This window comes from Penicillium brevicompactum (assembly GCF_028827555.1).
Source record: "Penicillium brevicompactum strain IBT 35665 chromosome Unknown utg000005l_segment0_segment0, whole genome shotgun sequence".
Taxonomy (NCBI): domain Eukaryota; kingdom Fungi; phylum Ascomycota; class Eurotiomycetes; order Eurotiales; family Aspergillaceae; genus Penicillium; species Penicillium brevicompactum.
The window spans coordinates 1,682,347-1,701,511 of NW_026623208.1; the positions used below are offsets into that span (position 1 = coordinate 1,682,347).

General features: G+C 52.3%; 7 protein-coding genes across 7 annotated transcripts; 6 read left to right on the plus strand and 1 right to left on the minus strand.

Annotated features, from left to right (window-relative positions):
• Positions 1–780: 780 nt before the first annotated feature.
• Positions 781–3,897, plus strand: N7506_006463 (Zn(II)2Cys6 transcription factor; the record flags this gene model as incomplete). The annotated part of the gene is made up of 1 exon (XM_056955756.1): positions 781–3,897. The coding sequence occupies one exon, from the start codon at positions 781–783 to the stop codon at positions 3,895–3,897; it is 3,117 nt and encodes a 1,038-aa protein (XP_056810090.1).
• Positions 3,898–4,820: 923 nt separating this feature from the next.
• N7506_006464 (uncharacterized protein) lies at positions 4,821–7,828 on the plus strand (the record flags this gene model as incomplete). Its single annotated transcript, XM_056955757.1, has 4 exons — positions 4,821–4,917; positions 4,977–6,345; positions 6,402–7,039; positions 7,092–7,828. The coding sequence occupies 4 exons, from the start codon at positions 4,821–4,823 to the stop codon at positions 7,826–7,828; spliced, it is 2,841 nt and encodes a 946-aa protein (XP_056810091.1).
• Positions 7,829–8,976: 1,148 nt separating this feature from the next.
• adB (adenylosuccinate synthase ADE12) lies at positions 8,977–10,536 on the plus strand (the record flags this gene model as incomplete). Its single annotated transcript, XM_056955758.1, has 4 exons — positions 8,977–9,016; positions 9,077–9,145; positions 9,256–9,707; positions 9,826–10,536. 4 exons carry the CDS (start codon positions 8,977–8,979, stop codon positions 10,534–10,536), a joined length of 1,272 nt encoding a protein of 423 aa, XP_056810092.1.
• A 754-nt stretch (positions 10,537–11,290) lies between these two features.
• On the minus strand, positions 11,291–13,406 carry helA (putative DEAD box RNA helicase HelA; the record flags this gene model as incomplete). Its single annotated transcript, XM_056955759.1, has 3 exons — positions 11,291–11,609; positions 11,657–12,970; positions 13,048–13,406. 3 exons carry the CDS (start codon positions 13,404–13,406, stop codon positions 11,291–11,293), a joined length of 1,992 nt encoding a protein of 663 aa, XP_056810093.1.
• A 1,203-nt stretch (positions 13,407–14,609) lies between these two features.
• Positions 14,610–15,787, plus strand: N7506_006467 (NAD(P)/FAD-dependent oxidoreductase; the record flags this gene model as incomplete). Its single annotated transcript, XM_056955760.1, has 3 exons — positions 14,610–14,705; positions 14,773–15,020; positions 15,055–15,787. 3 exons carry the CDS (start codon positions 14,610–14,612, stop codon positions 15,785–15,787), a joined length of 1,077 nt encoding a protein of 358 aa, XP_056810094.1.
• Positions 15,788–16,581: 794 nt separating this feature from the next.
• On the plus strand, positions 16,582–17,610 carry N7506_006468 (MDR family NADP-dependent oxidoreductase; the record flags this gene model as incomplete). The annotated part of the gene is made up of 1 exon (XM_056955761.1): positions 16,582–17,610. The coding sequence occupies one exon, from the start codon at positions 16,582–16,584 to the stop codon at positions 17,608–17,610; it is 1,029 nt and encodes a 342-aa protein (XP_056810095.1).
• Positions 17,611–18,036: 426 nt separating this feature from the next.
• Positions 18,037–18,992, plus strand: N7506_006469 (CybS family protein; the record flags this gene model as incomplete). Its single annotated transcript, XM_056955762.1, has 5 exons — positions 18,037–18,178; positions 18,279–18,296; positions 18,473–18,539; positions 18,649–18,768; positions 18,827–18,992. 5 exons carry the CDS (start codon positions 18,037–18,039, stop codon positions 18,990–18,992), a joined length of 513 nt encoding a protein of 170 aa, XP_056810096.1.
• Between the last annotated feature and the right edge of the window lie 173 nt (positions 18,993–19,165).

Sequence of the window (19,165 nt, forward strand, 5' to 3'; positions counted from 1 at the left end):
AATTATAGATGGTTGCATTGCATATGCAAAAGCATAAAACTCGGCTCTCTGCTTTTTTTTTGGTCTTGTTATCCTTTTCTTTTTCTCATCTCATGGAGCATCAATGGTTTATGATTATACTCATGTGCATCTGGGAGGCTATTCGTGTTTTTTCGTGTTACCCAGGCAAAGATCATAGAGTCTTTTGCTCAATACAAACGTCATATTCGATACATCTCTCCACTGCCCTGTACTCCGTATAACCAACATGACTAGTGTCTTCGCTCCTCGCTGATGCGACTGTGTCATATGACATCTGCATGGTATTATATAGACCTCCTATACCCCCGCTGTCAAAAGTGCCATTCATGACATCTTTGACAGCGGAGAGTGGGGAAATGGTCCACTCTCCAATTCTGCCCAAAGGATGAAGCCAAAAGTCCCGGCACTTGCAAGTCTGGGGAACCGAACCGACTCGTTCCCGAGGGCAACTTAATTCGATCCAGAAGCCGATCTCCAGTATTTCGATCTTCTTTGTTATATTTGGAATATTGCCACAGTTCACGGAGGATAATCTAAGTCCGGTTGAGCGGACTTTACGCGGAGAGAGATTGGGGCTCATTTCGGCTGTGGGCCAATTTCCTTCGATTCGATCACTTCTCCAAGTCCGGAGTACCCCCGCGAACCACTCCTAAAGTCTTCTGTGAGACCATGACTGTTGATTCGGTCTGGAGAGTCACGCAGTTACCGACCTCCGTCTCCGCACAGAAATGATCGCGATCCCGTGGTCAGGTTCTCAGCATGCCTAACCCCCCCTCGCCACCATCCCCGGTCTCTTCAGGAAAGAAGAGACCATATCCTACTCGCGACGCTCTTCCGACACAACTAGACTCCGCAAATTCATCGCATGACACACCGAACCCTGCCGCGTCCACAGCTGTGCCCGCCGCCTCGCCCGCTCGTTCCTCTACCGCCGCTGCGTCCACCGCGTCCTCCTCATTCCGCAATGTCTCCGCGTGCAATCGCTGCCGACTGCGCAAGAACCGCTGCGACCAGCGTCTCCCGCGATGCCAGTCCTGTGAAAAGGCCGGGGTGCGCTGTGTCGGATATGACCCGATTATGAAGCGGGAGATTCCCCGCAGCTACGTTTACTTTTTGGAAACCCGTGTAGCACACCTGGAGAAACAGCTGGCGGATAACAATATTGAATTTAAAAAGGTCGTCGCATTCGATGAGGAAGAGGCTATCAAGGTTGAGGCGGAGGGTGACCCCGCGCAAGCCCAGTCCGGCTCCGACGGCCATGCCGGAGAGGTCGCTGTGGCGGAAAAGACACCATGGAAGAATACTTCAAAACAGGAGTATAGTCAGTCCGATCAGAGAGATGGAGATGTGAACCGCGATGCGGAGGGTGATCCAGCCAACGAGGAGAATTGGCGTCTGCATAATTTGGTCTCGAATATCGGTATGGTCTCTGTGCAGGGCACTTCCGATCCGCGATATCTCGGCTCGACATCAGGGATCTCGTTCGCGCGCGTTGTCTTCGCCGCGGTAAGAAGTTCACTTCCTGGCAACATGCCAGAGCGAGCTTCGATTCGAACGAGCGACAGACTGCCGCAGAGCGCGACTGGCACCACCGGAGCTGGCAGTATGAGAGATTCCTTCTTCGGGCTGCAAACAAAACCGATGATGAAGCGTGCGGGATTCCCGGATCGAGAGCTCGCTGAGCGGCTGGTCGATCTCTATTTCGAACACGCGAATCCCCAGATGCCGATCCTCCATCGGGGTGATTTCATGGAATTGTTGGATCGCACCTATTCCCTGGAAGAGAAGAACCGCTCGCCGCGCGCTCTCTATGTACTTAATATCGTGTGCGCCATTGGCGCTGGAATTATCTTTGATGATAAGCCTCAAAGCTCAGATGATGAGAATGGAGGCACTCGTGACCGGTCCTCCTCTGGGGCGAAGAGACCGAGACTTGCGAGTCATCAGTATCAACCGGAAGAATACCACGCTTCGGCGATCGTTCATCTGGAATCATTCCTTGGATCTTCCTCCAGTGAAGGCTTTGGTGGTTTGGAAGAGCTGCAGGCAGTGCTCCTTCTAGCCAGCTTTGCTCTTCTGCGACCTGTTGCGCCTGGTCTTTGGTATATCGTTGGTGTCGCTATGCGCTTAGCAGTCGACCTTGGACTCCATTATGAAGATGGGGTGGGGATTGACTCCGCAACGAAAGACGGCAATCAAGCACACTCGCGGATTGATGCTCGCGAACGGGGACGCCGCGAATGGGTTCGGGATCTCCGCCGCCGCCTGTGGTGGTGTGTCTACAGTTTTGATCGCCTAGTTGCTACCTGCGTTGGACGGCCATTTGGTATCAGCGACCAGGCCATCAGTACTGAATTCCCATCCATGATGGATGATAAGTACATTACCAAGTCAGGTCTGATTACACCACCCGACGCATCGCCAACGTATAAACATGTCGCTTTCCACTATTTCAAACTCCGCCTCCTACAATCAGAGATTCACGACGTACTGCAATACCAGCAAGTGCGCGCTGTGCGGCGAAGAGCCTCCAGCACAGCGCTTCTACCTCATGCTGAATCTTCCTCTTCTTTCCTCCAGGGCTTCGACTCTTTCCGCTCATGGCGTCATGATGTGCATCGCCGATTGGTTGAGTGGCAAGAGACTGCTCCAACACGCACAGAAACGGGTGTGAAGTTCTCGATTGAGCTACTAGAGTTGAACTACTGGCAGGCTATCATCCTGCTGTACCAGCAGAGCTTGACGGTTCCCGCTGAATTAGCCGGGGAGCTTACCCCGGCCGATGATGTCTCCAGTCCGTCTTTCTCGAATCCCGATGAAGGCGATGAGGAGGATCATGTCTATCTTAATGTCGCCGAGGCTGGCCAAAAGGTCATTCGAATTTATCGCCAGTTGCATAGAGTGCGATTGGTGAACTATACCTATCTTGCTACACATCACATTTTCATGGCCGGAATCTCCTTCTTATATGCCATATGGCACTCACCTTTGGTTCGGAGTCGCTTGACTCTTGACGAGGTTGACTTCACTGTCCTCGCCGCGACATCCGTTCTGGGTGATTTGATGCATAAATGCCCACCCGCAGAGGCTTGTCGCGATGCGTTTGAGCGGATGAGCAAAGCTACCGTTCAAATGTGTCTGTCGACCACCGGTTTCGGATCACAAGTTGACATGAGCCGTCTTCACGCTACATCGCAAGCCCATAACCAATTCGATCCCAGACGGGCGCGACAGTCTGCGAACCAACATTCCCGCGCAGCACAAGGCCAAGCCAGGCGAGCAAACCAGACACGCTCGTCTCGCCCAGTTCCAAAATTCGACATGAACCTGGGCGATTTGTTCTCGGACGGCACACCTATGGTCGACCCTTCACAACAAGAGGGTAGACCCAGAGGGCCATCTTACCCTCAGCCGGAGACAATAGCTCACAACTTCCCCGATCAATCTCAGCCATATGGACAGCACCATCCATCCATGGAGTACTATCCGAAATACGAAACGCAAGGCTCTCCGCAGCCTCATCCGCAATTTTACTATTCCAACTCGCCGCAGCAGAGCGGCTCCCCTGGGAGTCATACTCATGGCTTGGCACCAACAGACGCTGAAGCTCCGCAGCCTATCAGTCTGGATTTCTTGGATTTCGGGTCTGGCGACGCAGAGAGCCAGGGTAACCTGGAAGGCGATGGAAATCCCGATTACAACATGATGGCAGCGCCATCATTGGGTCAAAACTTAGGCCAAAATGTGGGGATTGACCTCGGTTTTGGAATGGCCATGGACTTCCAGCATGATTGGAGTGAGAATCCCAATTATGACCTTCTAGAAGGGTATTTCTTTGGAGGATCGGGGGCCGGCGCTTCTGGTGCAGATCCTTAGTGTTTCTTTTGTTGGCTTTCTCTTTACGATGTGATATTCTCTTTACTTTCCAACCCTGTCTTTTCACTGGTCTCATGTATCTCATGGCCAGGAGAAAAGCGTCTGTTTCGCAGGGGGGTTTGTGTACAATTTGGCCTATGTTTCCCTTTGTGTCCTTTTTCCCTGTTTTGATTATTATATACCAGTTATATACCAATATCCCATTGTACAAAGATCTGAGAGAAACTGCAATAAATTCAATTCAATATAGTGATGTTACTATGTTGCCCTGTCGCCCTTGAGTAGTTGCGTAGTTTGCCTTGGGCAGCAACGGGTTCGGCCAAAACAAACACTCCCGCCTTTTTTTTCTCCAACACCAACTTCAATGCCCAAAGTGATCGCGGCTCTTACGGCGAATAGGGACTAGGCATCTAGACTCCCCCGATCTGCGCTTGGACCTGACTTGGACCTGACTGCCTGATCTCGACATCAGGTGCCCACTCCGATCTCCGATTTTCGATTCTCCCTGTCCCCCGCTTCGACTCTCCGACACTCAGACCATGGGAATTCACGAACAAGATCAACTACCGAATACCTTCCTCAAGTCCGAGCTTTGATCAGTTCTTTCCGAGACCCTGCAGCCAGCCGAGACCGCGAAACACACAAGGAGGCTCTGCCCTTTCTTTACTCTAGACTCAGTCTCGCACACTCTTTCGCACGCCACGAGAGACTTGTGGCCTTTCTGGACGTGTGCATTATTGGTTCTAAGTCTGTTCCACTTGCTTGTACCAGACCGAAAAGTTTTGCCTTCGTGCTACGTGCTTTTGGCTGTACTCTCGCGTTGCTGAACATGCATGGAACTACCGATACTTTACCTCAACACCGATAATGCGATTTGAACTCGCTAAGACCACATAAATTTTTTTGGAACACCCAAGATCAACATGGTGAAATCAGACGTACGGAAGGATTACTATGCGGACCTTGGGCTTCAGCCCAGCGCGGAGGCCGAGGATGTCAAGCGCCAGTTCAGGAAACTAGGTGAGCTTGAGAAGGGCTCGAGATTGAATGTCGAAGGAAATCGCTTACCAATGAGAAAGCTCTCAAGTACCACCCAGACAGAAACCCCGGAAGAGAAGTCGAGTTCAACGCCAAATTCCAGGCCATCCAAGCCGCCAACGAAATATTGAGTGACCCTCACCAACGACTCAAGTATGATACAGATCGTCTACGGGCGGGCTACGGAAAGAACTACGGACCAACAAGAGCAAACACCCAGCGCAAAACACAGCCCACCAGCTATCCTCCTCGCCCAACGGGAACGCCTGCACCCTCGGCCAGTGCCCAATATACCAAAACACCGCCGAATGGCCCATCCGCTGGCGCGCGGCGATACGCGTCACATGCACGGGCTGGGCCGCAACAATGGAAGCCTCAGGACAATGCGCAGACTCGGGCCGATGCCTTCAAAGGATTCAACAATATGCGAGGAGGCCAGTCCGCTGGATGGCAAGGATTTGATCCTTCCACTGGTCGGGCTTCCGCGGGCACACCAGGCCCTGGGGCTCAGCGTCATCCTTTTGGAGCATCTGCGCAGTCCGCTAGGCCAAAGTCTGCCTTTGAGACCTTCCAGAACGCACAACCTCATGCCCAGTCACAGAGTACCAAGAAGAAGCAGGGCTTTGCGCCAGGCGCTGCTGGGGGAGACGAACCCATGGCCCGCAACACGTCTGCCTACAGTAGCAGCAGTCGGGCTGAAAGACCAAGTAGCCAATACTATGAGCCTGCTCCGCCACCGACTGCGAAGAAGGCATCTGAACCCGATCCAGTGCAGCAGACATATACTCCAGAGTTTGAACGACATAGCAGAAGCTATGCTCAGGCCGGAAAGGGCGAAAAGACATTCTTTTCAAGTACTGGATTAGGTCGCTCTCAAACCATGCGGACTCCCTCAGGAACGACTCGCCCGAATGTGAACGCCAATACCTCCAGTCCTACATCGGGCCGATCTGGAAGATATCGTAGTGCCAGTCCCAAAGCCAGACGGAACCCCAATAACTATGACTCCACCAGCTCAAGCGAATCGGAGGATATACCCAAACCCAAGGCCGTTCCAAAAAGTCGACTCAGGGCGCATCAGAATTTTGCCGATTTCCATCGCCAGCAGGCTCAAAGTCCCAAAAACGGTAAGCGCCCCATGCGTTACCAGCATCTCATTCGTCCCCGTTCCCATTACAACCGCGACCCAACCCAGGATGCGGTTTACGCGATTGTGATCATGCTTTCCCATGCCAAAACTAGGCGCGAGCGTGCTTATTTTCTCAGCCTGCTCAATATCAGGCACCATTTCAAGAAAACTGCTGACAGAACTGATCCGAAAGGCCATGCCTCGGATAGCGCAGCATTCCCCAAATCCTCATTTCGACCGACCCAGCAGCCCAACTCATCAGGCTCTTCCTCTTCTATCAAGTGCGTGAATACTCTTTTGGTCCTAAGAACTGAACTGACTCATTGATCTAAATCAGTGCTGAGACGGGTATATCTCCCGAACGGCCTGAACGCCCTCAAACAACCGCATTTGGGAACAGCAGCACAAGTGAATTGCACAAAAAGTTCTCCGCGGACGATTGGCGCAAGCACATAGAGCGATTTGATTTCATCGGCTCCTCTTCGCCAAGCAAGGAGAGCCTTCCTCGATCACCTGGATCACAAAACAGAGGACGAACACCTCAGCGAAATGGAAATGCACCCCCGGTGTACAACCAGGGCACGACGTCAACGCAGCAACCTACTTCATCATCACAGACTCAGCAGCAACCCACGCCTTTCGCGCAGGCAAAGTTCTCTGCAGACTCGTGGTCTGAGAGGCTTCAAAATCTTCATTGGGGACCCGACGCAGAGAAGACTCGGCAAACCGCGAACTCTGCGCCACCTCGCAGTCCCAAGAAACCTACCCGGTCAGGCACAAAGTTGCGGAGCGCTCCGCAGCCCGCGAGCGTTGCGACTGAAGCGGATGAGGCCAAAGACACAATCAATGGCCACCCACCCTCTGTTCCCCCAAGAGCACCTGCACCCGATGTTGATGTCGAGGAAATGGATCTTGACGAAGACTTCCCTCCGTCCAAGCCAAACCCTCCACCCGTTCCTAGAAAGGCTCCTCATGGTAGATCAGGCAGTGCAAGCAATCTCGATCCAGCCTCTCAGCCTCTACCAAGATCCCCAGGATCCCAACCTCTACCAGAATCCCCAGCCAAGAAACCCAGACCCCCCTCCTCGAGCTGAAAACAACACGCCGATCTCACCTCCACGCCCTGCTCTTTTCAACCTTGGCAACCTCCGCAACGCCGCTCCGTTCACCAACACCAACAGTGGAGGCATCGAGAACCTCGAGGATATCCACACAACACTCCCATTCCAATCACAGGCGAAACAACCAGCGACTACAAAACGCGACATCCAACCCCGCGACCTCCAACTCCCAGACCCACCAAAACGCCCTTGGGCCCCCAAACCCATTACATTCCCAGGTGCATCTGCTCCCATCCTACCACGCGACAAATGGAACTGGTATGTCTCTGCAATGGGAGCCTACATGCACGAATGGAACATCTTCAACCGCCGCATGCTCACGCATCTCAACATACGACAAGATGCGAACGAAACTGGTCTTGCGCCAGGGTGGATCAGCGCCGTTGGCGACTCCACACGTCTCAAGATCGGCGACGAAGACGATCTCAGCAACGGCAAGACAAAAGTTCGCGAGGACAGCGACCTTGATGAATTCCTCGTTCCCGGCTCCGGGAAGGGCGGTTTCAGCGCTTATCTTCGTGGCGTCGAGGAAGATATTCACGTGCGGAAGCATTGGGATGTCGCTACTGAGATGCATCGCGAATGCATTATTGATCTTGGGCGTTTAAGAGAGTGGATCCGAAATGGTGGAAAGGTTGCTTAGGCTCTATTTGCCTTTCTCTTATTTAATTGTAATAAGCCCAGTCAGTGCCTCTCGGCTTTGCGGCTTGGTGGCTGCTTTCCAGGTATGGAGAATGCAGGGCGGCCGTTTGGAGCACCTGGATCGGCTTGACTGCGCTGTGTTTCATTGCCCAGGCGAACGATTAGCCTTGGAATCCTTGTTGGACTATATCGACCTTTTGGGGCGACAGACCCTTCAGTCTTGGAAGTGTCAGCTTCTTGGTCGGTTCTTTTCTTTTCTCTTTCTTTTATGGCGATGCATAATTGGGTCGGTGTTTTGTTGTACATACCCAGGGTTTTGATCAAATCTTCATAGATACATACGGTCATTTGTCGGATTTCGACTCTGGTTCATGATCATGATTTTGTAGGGTTTACTATCCCCCCCAACACTTGAGAGCTTGGTCATTGTTAAGCCAAGGTACTTGAGCTTTTATGATATTATAGACCTCATACTGGAATCTTGGAGGCATCCACCTGGGCACCTTGGCACCTCTACCTCTCGGCATTTCTCCCAACGTGTTTATTGTATTCTCTTTCTGATTCATGCATAAGAAACCCCAGGGCTAAATAGCTTGATGAATCTCATCCCCACATTGTACTAACTTGGAAATAGACGCGGCCATATCTACACAGACATGTAGATCTATGAACTACTAGCAAATTACTTGCGGCTAGTATCAAATCCGGCGTAAACGTATAGCCCTGGCGACATGTTAATTAACCCTTACCCTAATTTCCCAGTCGGCACTGGTGGCCAGAATTCTGAGGTGTTAAGGCACTAAGGCACTCAGGCTGCAAGGCTAGAAGCCCCGCCACCCCGCCGGATGAGAGACAGGCCTGGAGTATGGGGAGGAAACCGGTTGTGAGTCACGAATATATAACTCAAGTGTTATAATCCAGCAAATCTTGTACATTGCAAACAATCATCAATACCGAGCTGCACGCGTGTCCGCCGTCCGCCGTCCGCCCCAGAAAATTCACCGGCGAACTTGTTCTTGGCCCCGCTATCGGCTCCAGACATCTTCTTCTTTTACCCTCGAACCGACCCCACCACCCGAAGCAATTGTTCACGGCACTACCGAACTTGACTTTTGTACCTGAAAAGACTACATCAAGAAGTTCGCAATCATGGTTTCTATTGTTCTAGGCAGTCAATGGGGAGATGAAGGTATGGGAAACCTTGGAACAAGAGCCGAGCACGTCGAACGCCGCTGACCCATACCGACAGGAAAGGGAAAGATCACAGACATGCTGTCGCAAGACGCAACTCTCTGCTGTCGTGCAGCTGGTGGTCACAGTAAGTTATACCTCACACCCTTGTGACGATCCTCCCGCGGGGACGTTTGAAACTGGACCATGTCCAATGGAACCCTGACTGACCAACTCGTCTTTTTCAATTGGGTACAGATGCCGGCCACACTATTGTCCACGAGAACGTCACCTACGACTTCCACATCCTGCCTTCCGGTCTGGTCTCGCCTAAATGCCTCAACCTCATCGGTGCCGGAACCGTCTTCCACGTCCCCAGCTTCTTCAAGGAACTGGCCGCTATTGAGTCCAAGGGTCTGAAGGGTGCTTCCCAGCGCATCTTCGTCTCGGACCGTGCACACGTCTGCTTCGACCTCCACTCTGTCGTTGATGGTCTCGAGGAGCAGGGTCTCGGTGGCCGTAAGGTCGGCACTACCGGTAAGGGTATCGGCCCTTGCTACAGTGACAAGGCCGCACGCCGTGGTGTGCGCGTCGGCGAGATCTTGGACGAGGTCACCTTTGAGCGCAAGCTGCGCACTCTTGACACCGCTTACCGCACACGCTACGGAGACATCGCCTACGATGTCGAGGAGGAAATTGCACGATTCAAGGTATGTATGACTCATACGGATTCATGGTCGATGAAAGCCCAACCCATGCAGCCACACTTAACGTCGACCGTCTGCATTATTTACACATTGAACCAAACATGCTGACTTGTCTATGTAGGAATACCGCAACCTCCTCAAGCCCCACATCGTCGACCAGCTCGAATTCCTGCAGGAGCACAAGAACTCCCCCAACACATTGGTCGAGGGCGCCAACGCCCTGATGCTCGACCTCGACCACGGCACATACCCCTTCGTGACCTCCTCATCAACAGGCCTCGGCGGAGCCGTCCAAGCGCTCGCCCTCAACCCCTCCAGCATCAAGTCCGTCATCGGTGTCGTGAAGGCTTACACGACGCGTGTCGGCTCCGGTCCCTTCCCCAGCGAGCAGCTCAACGCCGACGGCGAGAAGCTGCAGCAGGTCGGTCGCGAGTTCGGTGTTACCACTGGCCGTCGTCGCCGCTGCGGATGGTTGGACCTTGTGCTGTGCCGCTACTCCCACGCCATCAACCACTACACCGCTCTGAACCTGACCAAGCTTGACGTTCTGGACGACTTTGATGAGATCAAGGTTGGCGTTGCTTACATTCTGCCTGATGGAAAGCGTACCACTGGTACTTTCCCGGCTGATCCTAATGTTGTCGAGAAGATCCAGGTCGAGTATGTTACTCTGCCTGGTTGGAAGTCCAACACTATGGGTGCTAAGCGTTACGAGGATCTTCCTCCTAATGCTAAGGCTTACATTGAGTTCATTGAGCGTGAGCTTGGTGGTGTCCCTGTCAAGTGGATCGGTACTGGTCCTGCCAGAGAGGACATGATCGCTCGCGAATAGATTATTTGATTTTTTTCTTGTTGATTATTTTGACTTGGTTGTACAAGTGGATGTCTTGTCGTTTTCATTACGATATACTTGAGGTATGTGATATAAGCTTCTCTTTCTGTCCCATACTTGACGATATAGATGTCTCTAAAATTGGATTTGGTTAGAGGTGGCAGTTACCCAGCTGTTTCATGTCATTTATTTAAAAGGACCTGGATAATTACTAGTGAAAAGAGAGGAGCGCAATGCAGCTCTGACGAAGTAGACAGGTCGACAGGGGGTATGGTACGGGCCTCGGGGGTTGTCAATAATACTCACATACATTGTCCAAATTATACACAGTTCTACTACACCGGACCTCGGGAGAATACAAAGATATGTCAAAATTGAATTAAGATTGGAGTGAGTACTGAATAATATCATGGCAGGTGATTGAATAATATTGTACATGGAATCAGAAGCGTCAGATCTTCGTAGCCAGAATATGATCCCGCAAAACAGTCGTAGAGTATAAGACAAGGAGGAGAGAAGTCTAGATTAAAAAAAAAGAAACACAAATCACCCAGACCAAGGGCGTATAATACAAAGACATGCCAAATTGAGGGGGGGAGAACGCCGACCAAATGCGAAAGCAGTTCCTTCGTTTTTTGTGCACTCTTTATTGCGCCAATTTCAGAAGAGGGGAGCTCTGTCTGTCATATAGGCACCAAAAGTGCTTGAAGTTGCCAGTGAATCTAGCACCGACTCATGTTTCTCGACTATTCGCTTAGAAGCGGAAGCCGGAATCGCCGAAGCCTTCGCCGAGAGCACGGCGAGGGCCGCGGGAGAAACCACCACGGTCGCCACGGTCGCCACGGTCGCCGCGGTCACCGCGAGAGAAGCCACCGAAGCCACCGAAGCCGCCGCGATCACCGCGATCATTGCCACGAGAGAAGCCACCACGGTCACCACGGGAGAAACCACGGTCACCGCCACGAGAGAAGCCTCCGTCGCGACCGCCAAAGCTACGACCGTCACGGGGGCCTCGCTCGCCAGTGCCGACTCTGACACCCTCGACTCTGCTGAGTCCCATGACCTGCACCAGTCTGGGGGAGATATCAGGGGGTTGGGCATACCGTAACCCTTGACATACAGGTTGTTCAGAGCGTGAATGGCATCGCCCTTGGAGTCGAAGTTACCAGTAAGTGTTCCGAGCTGACCCATGTAAGATGCGACCTTGGTACCGGTCTCGACCTCTTCAAAGCCCTGCTTGAAGAGGTTGATGGTCTGGCCAATTTCAGAGTCGCCAAGGGTAGGCTGGGAGATATCGACGGCAGCGATGGGGAGGGTGGTGGTGTCAATGCCGAGGGGGAGGTTGCGGAGACGCCTGCGCAGGGATTCGCGCTCAGCCTGGTGCAGGAACAGCCAGCCTTCACCTTCCTTGCCAGCACGACCGGTACGACCGATACGGTGGATGTAGGTCTCGCGGTCACGGGGAACACCGATTTGGACAACGTGGGTCACGTCGGGGAAATCCATACCACGGGCGGTGACATCAGAAGAGAACAGGATAGCCTCGCGAGCGCGGCGGAAGTTGTCCGCGCTACGGGTACGAGCCTGCTGGGTGAGACGAGAGTTGATCTCAAGCAACGAGAGGTTGGAGAGGTTGGAGGCGCGGAACTCGCGAGAGCGACGGATGTTGTTGAACACATCGGAGGAGATCTTGGTTTCGGCGGTGGAGTTGAAGTAGGCGATGGCCTTGAAAGGACGCAGCTCCTCACCGGCATCGCGGCGGGCTTGCCAGCTCTTGGCAAGATCCATGAGAGCAGGGAGCGAGTTCTCGAGACCACGCATGTATACAAGCTTCTGGGGGACACGCTCGTGGGTAGGGACCTCATCCTCACGCACGGTGTTAACATGATCGTAGCCGGGCTTCAGAGTCTTGTTGACCATTTGCATAACTTCCCGGGGGACGGTGGCCGAGAACATGAGGGTCTGGCGTTCCACTTCGGAAGGCTTGGGGAGCATTGACTGGATCTCTTCAATGTCGGCAGAGAAACCTTGATCCAGGAGACGGTCAGCCTCATCAAGGATCAGAGTGTTCAGCTTAGGAGCGGAGACACCGGTCCAAGGGTCAGACAAAATGTCCTTGAGACGTCCGGGGGTACCAATGAGCAAGTGGCAACCCTCATGCTGGATCTTCTGCAGACCAGCACGCTTGGCAGTACCACCAACGGCAGTCTGCACAATGACACCAGTGCCGAATGCGACCTTCTTAGCCTCAACGGCGATTTGCTCCGCAAGCTCGCGGGTAGGTGAGATGATGAGAGCACGGATTTCGGTAGGGTCGGATCTGCGACGACGGGCCAGTGCCTTGTGGTCGATTGTGGGATCATTCAGAATGTTCTGGAGAGTAGGGACAAGGAATGCCAGGGTCTTTCCAGTTCCAGTCTTGGCCTGAGCGAGACTAGAGAGAGAAAAACGAGGTTAGCAAACCCATTGATTCCACTCAATTGCGGCTAAAGGAGGGAAGAAAAAACCTACATATCTTTGCCCTTGACAATCTCATTGAGAGTGAGCGATTGCACATCGGTCATGGTCTTGATGTTCATGCGGTCAGGCTGAACAATGTTCTTAATGATAGATTCGTTGATGACACCCTCTGAGGCCAGCTCAGCGAACTCAGTGATGCGCTTGGACTCAGTCTGCTCGGCATAAGCCTGAGCAGCTTCAGCAGAGAACAGAGTAGAAGAAGAGTGCAGCGATCTGATGGCAGAGATAGATGACAGGGTTGAAGGAGCCTGCCATTTTGGGAGCTGAGCAACGTATCGTGCTGAGATGGAGCGAGGCGCTGATGCGCGCAGCGCACTGGGAACGCCGAATCGGCGAATGGTGCTAAGCATTATGTGATAATGCTGATGTGAAAAACGGATGGAAAGAAAGAAGAAAACACGAATTGCAATCGGGGCGTTCCAGGAGAGCGCAAAAAATAATCACGGTCACCTGACCTTATCGATAGGCATCTCCAGGGGCGAATTCGGCTTGTCGATTCGTAAAAATCTGGCCTTCGTATTTATCCGTCCTTTGTAGGGGATATTACAGAGAAATGGGGAGAATGTCCCATATATGGGCAGACACATAGCATCCCTTATACATGACCATTCTTATTATCTACCTGTGGGATTGCACTTGAGGAAGGACTGGACAACATCTACAACCAGTGCAAACAGTGCAAACAAAGCCGAACGGAGCCGCTTCGAACAAAACAATCCGCCAATCAAAGCAAACCATGCAAGATTCGATGCATTGCAGGAAACCAGATAGCTGCACAATCTGCAATCCGGTTTGATATGACATGAACGATGATTATGACTTGATTTCACCTTTTACTACTCCGTACATCAGGTGATTGTATAAAATCCCCAGCATCTAGGTCTCATTTTGAGCATGTGCAATGCTTGTTCTCTCCACCAGGGCATGAGCCAAGGCTATAGAGACTATATAACAGCCCGAGGACCATAATTATTTCCACATTCAGAGCTTGATACATACATATCGGAATACCTAACACTTCCACCCTTTGTGTAACAGCTTGTCTTAACACCAGTCTATACTAAGTATGCTTGGATGGCGAGGCAATAGACTAGAAAGCTTCCAACTGACGAGTCAGACAAGTGAGGACCTTGGCGTCTGTTCAGCTCTTAGGACTCAATTTCATATCGAATGCAATTAGCTGGATCAGGGAAGCTCAAGCAGAAGGGACTTCCAAGGTTGTATAGTCCGTAAAGCAAACATTACAAACAGATCAAATCCACCAAACAGGCTAGACCCTTGGACCTTTGGCTCGAAGAGTAAAGTAACCAATCAAACGTAACAAACTGAAAAACCAAAAACCGCCCCAAGCCACCAAAAACACATTATAAATGCAAAGGATGCGCTGACCAACCCTTGGAGACTTGGAAATCCGAGCTGTAAGAATACACGCCTAACTAGCAGGCCTTACAGCAAATCTTGCATAGACGGGAAGCACGTTACTGTACATATAAGACAGTGCCTCCCCTTCCAAAAACAAAAACAACTTTCCCCACCCGAATCTTCTCCACAACATGGCACCTGCAAGTATCGATATTGTCGTCATTGGAGGCTCCTTCGCAGGCCTCCATATTGCCCACTCAGTACTGCGCGACGTGCCAGATGCAAAGGTGACCTTGGTCAACCCCTCAAGCAGCTTCTTCTGGAACATCGCCGCCCCCCCGCATCGTTGCAAAGCCGACTGCCTTCCGCCCCAACGAATATCTGCTCCCGATCAAGGATGCCTTTGCCAGCTACCGACCCGACGCCTTCGAGTTCATTCCCGGAATTGCAACTGCCATCGAAACCAGCGCCAAGACCGTCAGTGTGAAGCCCAACGAGGGCGAAGCCAAGACCCTGTCATATGACTATCTCGTCATCGCATCGGGCAGCACTACATCTGCCACGAATGGCTCCCTCACTGGCACCTCGATTCCATTCAAGCAGTCGAACCACGATGATATGGCCCAGTTGATCGAGGCGGCGCAAGGGCAACATCGCTGGCGCGAAGGAGATCGTTATCGGCGGTGCAGGCCCCATCGGCGTCGAGTTGGCCGGTGAACTTGCTGAGGCTGTGGAGCAGAGTGGTAACGCTGGAAAGGTGTCTATCACAATTGTTTCAGCCACTGAGCGTGTTCTCCCGATGCTCAAGACTTCTGCTAGCTCGGCGGCGCGCAAGCAACTGGAGCACAAGAAAGTCAAGGTCTTGACCTCGAAGCGAGTCGTCGGTGTGGAGACCCCTGCAGAGGAGGGCTCCAAATGGGTTGTCAACCTTGAGGGTGGTGATAAGCTTTCAGCGGATCTCTATATCCCCACCACCGGTGTGACACCCAACAACAGCTTCATTCCCGCTCAGCTGCTTGACCAGGATGGTTGGGTGACCGTGGGCAAAGATATGCGAGTAAAATCCGCCGATGGGTCCAAGCTTCCTATCTTCGCTGCCGGTGATATCACCAACAATTCAATGCGTCTCAGCTTCAAGGCCACGGAGCAAGCGCAGGTCGCTGCGGCGAACCTCAAGGCCGACATCGTGGGCGGCACTGCTTACAAGTCCTACGAGCAGGGTGACAGCATCATGATGGTTGTCCCTGTCGGTGAAGCTGGTGGTACCGGTCAAATCTTCGGCTTTGTTCCCTTCAGCTTCATGGTCAAGATGATCAAGGGCAAGCACTACTTCATTGACAAGGCGTCAGGAGCTGTCGCTGGCAAATGATAGGTTATTTGAGCATGATATCCACGGATTTGGTTTATATAGTTGATTTTTGCGGTTTTGATGAGCATGCTCACCTTTTGCATACCGTTTCCGGCGATGACCGCATACACATGTAATGCATAATTATACCTGCAGAGTCTAGTGTGACTTTAAATGCTTTGAGATTTAAGTGATTATTTCAATCTATACTCCGTAAGCCCCCTGTACCTAACCTCGGTATATGTTAAAGTGAGATCGAGATCTATGAAGAGCTTAAAAAGTCGGCCCGTGAACCAAACCGGCAAACCACTCCGTGCTTAACAATCAGACTGTAAATCTCGCAACTTTTTGAATTTTTTTTTATTTTCCATTTCTTTGGGCTTCTGCCGAGGAACGGTCCTCTTTCCTATAACGGGGGTCCCCGTCGGCCTGAGCAGTCTTCAATTCATCCGGTCTCCACTGATTTCTAAGCTTGTTCCATTGCCACCAGAGAATACGGTCTGAAACTCTACCTGACCTGAGGTATTGCACAACATTATGCACGTCAGAATGATACGAAACTGCTGTAGCAACGAAGGTGGAGCGCATTGAACCCTTCGCCATCTTGAGAAACTTCTCCGGTTTGATCATTTTATGCTAGCATTAAAAAGAGAGAAGAAAAAAATGTTGAGATTCTCCCTCGGCTTGCCCCGCTTATAGAGCTCTATCGTCATATAAAGAGCTCTTGCTCCTCCCATACTTCGGCACTTTTATAATCTTCCTCCTACCTCATTCCAACACTCCTCGTTCCTCATAATATCATAATATCATTGACCATGTCCAACAAGGCTCTCATTTTCAAGCAGATCCCCCAGGGATACCCTAAGCCCGGGGAGGACCTTACCATTGAGGCTGCCGCCTATGACGCCAACGTTGCTGCCCCCGACAACGGTGTCGTCCTCCAGTCCCTCTACACTAGCTTCGACCCTTACATGCGTGGCCGCATGCGCCCTGCTGGCACCAAGTCATACGCTTCCGCCTTCGACCTCAACAAGCCCGTTGAGAGCGCCACCGTCGGCAAGATCGTCCGCTCCAACAACGCCAACTACAAGGAGGGCGACCTGATCATCGGTCATGTTGCCATCCAGGAGTATGTCGCCGTCGGTGAGCAGGAGCTCATCCGCATCCGCAAGCTCGAGAACCCTCTCGGCCTCGAGGACCTCCGCGTCTTCCTCGGTCCCCTCGGCATGCCCGGTCTGACCGCATACTCCTCCCTGTACGAGATCGGTAAGCCCAAGAAGGGTGAGACCATCTTCGTCTCCGCTGCCAGCGGTGCCGTCGGCCAGCTGGTCGGCCAGCTCGCCAAGCACGAGGGTCTCCGCGTCATTGGCTCCGTCGGTTCCGACGAGAAGCTCAAGTACATCACCGAGACTCTTGGCTTCGAGGGCTTCAACTACAAGAACGAGAAGCCCGCTGATGCTCTTACCCGTCTTGCCCCCGAGGGTATCGACATCTACTACGAGAACGTCGGTGGCGAGCACTTCGAGGCTGCTCTTGAGGCTCTGAACAACTTCGGCCGTGTTGTCGTCTGCGGTCTCATCTCCCAGTACAATTCCGCTCCTTACCCCATCAAGAACATCCACAACATCCTGGTCAAGCGTATTGACATGCGCGGCTTCATTGTCGGTGACAAGGGCATGGGTGATGTCTACACCAAGGAGCACCAGGAGAACGTGCAGAAGTGGATCAAGGATGGCTCCTTCAAGGTGCTCATCCACGAGACCGAAGGCATTGACAACGCTGCCGAGGGTCTGGTCGGTATCTTCCACGGCAAGAACTTCGGCAAGGCTGTCCTGAAGTTCTAAGTGCTTCACGAGACTGATGAAATAATGAGATTGGCGTATTGATTTTTTTGCACAAATATTGCAAGTGAAATGGTATGCAAGGTACCTCGGTTAGGATTCTATAATACATAAGTATAGATCAGATCGGATGAAATAGCAAATCAAACATACTAAATTGCAAAACCAAGCACAAGAAGTACCAGATAGACATAGTACGAGCAGAACAAATGCAAATAGACAAGAGGTAGACAAGTAAACCAACCCCAGACTTGAAAGTCCCCAGGGCTAAATGTTTCTCGCGTCGGCCAATTTCGGCTGGGCGGAGGCCCGTCAGCCAATCACAGGCCCCGTAAAAGGATGACATACCGAGTCGGACTCCCGAGGTCTCCAACTTCATCCGTTTGTGTTCACGACGTTTCTGCTCCTCAACCATACTCTCCGCTCACAATGGCTTCATTCGCGCGCTCTTCCCTGCTCCGGCAGACACTTGCGGTGCCCCGCGCGCCCTTCTGCCAGAAGAATGTCGGCGTGTCGCAGATGGTCGCTTTCCACGCCTCCGCGAAGAAGCAGATCCTGCCTCCTCTGCCTCGTAAGTAGCAGCCCCTTCAGTCGGTTCATTCACATATTGCCAGTGGAGCGAAATTTCGAAACCATATCAGGGAGCATTTGCTGACAATTTTGGCCTGCAGAGTCCGTTGAGGGTACCAGTACGTGACATCCGCCTTTCTTTCCCCGATTCGATCATCTCCGGCAGCATTCAGCATGATATCGCTCGTGGTCCACGGGCCCAGACAATCGCTATGGTCTCCTGGTTCCGAGCGATGTCTGACTGAATCGCGGAAGCAACCGCTCTCGGAAATCTTGATATTAACCCTTCCAACAGTGAACGACCCTGCCCCCGTTCCCGAAACCCACCCCTCCCACGGCAGCTACCACTGGTCTTTCGAGAGGTCCGTATCATCCCCTCGCGCAACCGAACACCGATCTATGCCCAATTCTCTTCCGAGCGCTCCGAGGTGTTCAGCCCTAAAGGAACACATGAACTAATCTCTATGACAGACTGGTCTCCGTCGGCCTCGTTCCCCTCACCATCGCTCCTTTCGCCGCTGGCTCCCTCAACCCCGTCATGGACGCCGTCCTGTGCTCTTTGATCGTCGCTCACTCCCACATCGGATTCCAGTAAGCCTTTCTCGCCAGAACCCGGACTTCCCATCGCGCATACTAATACATCAACCAGGGCCGCCATCGTCGACTACTTCCCTCCTTCCCGTGTGCCTAAGTTCCGCTCCCTTTGCAACTGGCTCCTGCGCGCTTTCACTCTCACTACCGCTGTCGGTCTTTACGAGTTTGAGACCAACGACGTTGGTATCACCGAGGCCCTCCGCCGCCTTTGGACCGCATAGACCATTTCTTTATTCCCTTTCAGACGTGTTGTCTTTCCATTTTCGCCCTGTTGACCCTATTGGTTCTGGATTATCCAGGCGTTCTGTGTCGCCTATGTATATGTTCATACTTTTTTTTTCCATTTGTCTTTCTGCCCGGGTCTAGTGGTGCCAGATTACTGAGGGGTTGTTTC